The sequence below is a fragment of the Bison bison genome, unplaced genomic scaffold (assembly GCF_000754665.1).
Source record: "Bison bison bison isolate TAMUID 2011002044 unplaced genomic scaffold, Bison_UMD1.0 scf7180017864322, whole genome shotgun sequence".
NCBI lineage: Eukaryota > Metazoa > Chordata > Mammalia > Artiodactyla > Bovidae > Bison > Bison bison.
In genome coordinates, this window is record NW_011494894.1 from 734,534 (window position 1) to 737,108 (window position 2,575).

Below are 2,575 nucleotides of genomic sequence, written 5' to 3' on the forward strand. Positions count from 1 at the left end.
CTTGGAAGGAAAATTATGACCGACCTAGATAGCATATTGAAAAGCAGAGACATTACTTTGCCAACAAAGGCAAAGTCATATGGTTTTTCCAGTGGTCATGTATGGATGTGAGAGTTGGACTGCGAAGAAAGCTGAGCGCTGAAGAAGTGATGCTTTTGAACTATGGTGCTGGAGAAGATTCTTGAGAGTCCCTTGGACTGCAAGGAGATCCAACCAGTCCATCTTAAAGGAGATCAGTCCTGGGTATTCACTGGAAGGACTGATGCTAAAGCTCCAATGCTTTGGCCACCTCATGCGAAGAGTTGACTCATAGGAAAAGACCATGATGCTGGGAGGGATTGGGGGCAGGAGGAGAAGGGTACAACAAAGGATGAGATGGCTGGATAGCACCACCGACTCGATGGACATGAGTTTGAGTGAAGTCTGGGAGTTGGTGATGGACAGGGAGGCCTGGCGTGCTGCGGTTCATGGGGTTGCAAAGAGTCGGACATGACTGAGCCACTAAACTGAACTGAACTGAACCAAACAACATTTGTCTCATCCTCTATTCCCCAAGTAATTTATCTTAAATGACCAATGCCTCAAGTGTTAGGGCCTTACGTTACTGAACCATTTGGTCTGTCAGTCTGTTGATCATTCTTCAAACACTTTTGAGTTGGGCTCATAATCTATTCTTTGCTAAAGAAGGACTGTAGTGTACTTTGGTACTAAGACAGTATGAAAGATGAATTAGAATCTAAAATGAAGAGTCTCAAAGCATACCTTTATTTCAGAGAGATTAGTATTTTTTAAAAGGCTCAGGGTAAATGAAACCAAATTATCTAAATCAAATCATCATCAGTTCAGTTCAGTAGCTCAGTTGTGTCCAATTCTTTGCGACCCCATGAACCGCAGCATGCCAGTCATCCCTGTCCATCACCAACTCCTGGAGTCCACCCAAACCCATATCCATTGAGTCAGTGATGCCATCATGGTGTATTATAAACTATGTCTGTAATGGCCATATACCCCCATCCTCCTCTGCTTTATAAAATGTGGTGTGTGTATAAGACTAGAGATATTTTACCAAACTCTTTTGGGTTATAAGGTAAGTAAAAGTCTGGGTTAAAGTATGGGAGAAGTTGTGGAAAGATGAAAAGAGGAAGTTAGGGATAGGGAGAGTTAGGAACTTTATGCTCCCCTCCCCCAATTTCCCCCCCTCCACTTTTTTTTTTTTTAAGCAAAACTTTGAAAAAAAAATTTGTGATTTAAAGAAGAGGAATCTGGAGGTAGTCTATATGAAATTTGATGTCTGTAGAGGTCAGAGTTATGGGATAGAGAAAATAAAGAAATAAATGGCTGCCTTCATATCTTGAAGAGGTTTATAGGTTTTGAGCTAAACTTATAGTCACAGCTTTTTTCTTAAAGTTATCTTTAAAATATTTCATTTTGCATTTTTAAATTTAACTGAACAACAGAGAAGTCTAAATTTATTTTTCTTTACAGATCAGTGCTAACATCTTCCGAACTCTTCCTCCAAGTGATAATCCAGATTTTGATCCAGAAGAGGATGAACCCACACTTGAGGCCTCTTGGCCTCACATACAAGTATGGAACATAATTTTATTTATGCTGTTCTGCTGAAATCATGGAACTCTGTTTTAGATTTGAGTGTCTATTTAAAGTACTAGATTTTTAATACATTTTCTTAACATTTCCTTTTCCCAAAATACTGCTTTTCATTTTTTTAATAGTAAATTACACTTAACATTTACCTTTTAAACTGTTTCAAAGTATATTCCTTAGCGTTAAGTACATTCGTAATGCTAAGCAGCCATCACTGTTACCTAGTGTAATAGGCACCTTTTCATTACCTTTTCATCATCCACAGTCTTTTCATCACCCCAGATGGAAACACCCTTGTCATTAACAGTCAGTTCCCATTCTTTACCTGCCCCCTACCTCCCAGCCACTGGCAGCTATTCATCTACTCTCTGTGTCTGTGGATTTGCCTTATATGCTTACCATAATATTTTCAGGGTTCATCAATATTGTAACATGTATCAATATGTCATCCCTTTTAATGGCTGAATAATATTCCATTATATGGACATACCACATTTTGTTTATCCATTAATCAGTAGATGGACAGTTAGGTGGTTTCTATTTTTTGGCCTTTGTGACTAGAAGTGGTATGAATGTGTAAGTTTTTGTTTAACATGTTTCCCATAAGTTTTGACATGTTGTGTTTTTATTTTTATTGATTTCAGAGTGTTTTCTAACTTCCTCTGTGACTTATTTGGCCCATTAGTTATTTAAGAATGTGTTTAATTTCTGGGCTTCCCTTGTGGCTCCGCTTGTAAAGAGTCTGCCTGCAAGGCAGGAGACCTGGGTTTGATCCCTTGATTGGGAAGATCTCCTGGAGAAGGGAAGGCTACCCACTCCAGTATTCTGGCCTGGAGAATGCCATGGACTATCGTCCATGGGGTCACAAAGAGTTGGGTACGACTGAGGGACTGGGCTTCCCTAGTAGCTCAGCTGGTAAAGAATCTGCCTGCAATGCAGGAGACCCTGGTTCAATTCCTGGGTCAGGAAG

General features: G+C 39.8%; 1 protein-coding gene across 1 annotated transcript in view; it reads left to right on the plus strand.

Annotated features, from left to right (window-relative positions):
* The window catches only part of PPP2R5A (protein phosphatase 2, regulatory subunit B', alpha), a 72,209-nt gene that overhangs the window by 36,966 nt on the left and 32,668 nt on the right, over nt 1-2,575 (plus strand). The window contains exon 3 of the mRNA XM_010853026.1: nt 1,486-1,587. Within this exon, the coding sequence (XP_010851328.1) occupies nt 1,486-1,587 (102 nt within the window). The remainder of the gene's footprint in view (nt 1-1,485; nt 1,588-2,575) is intronic.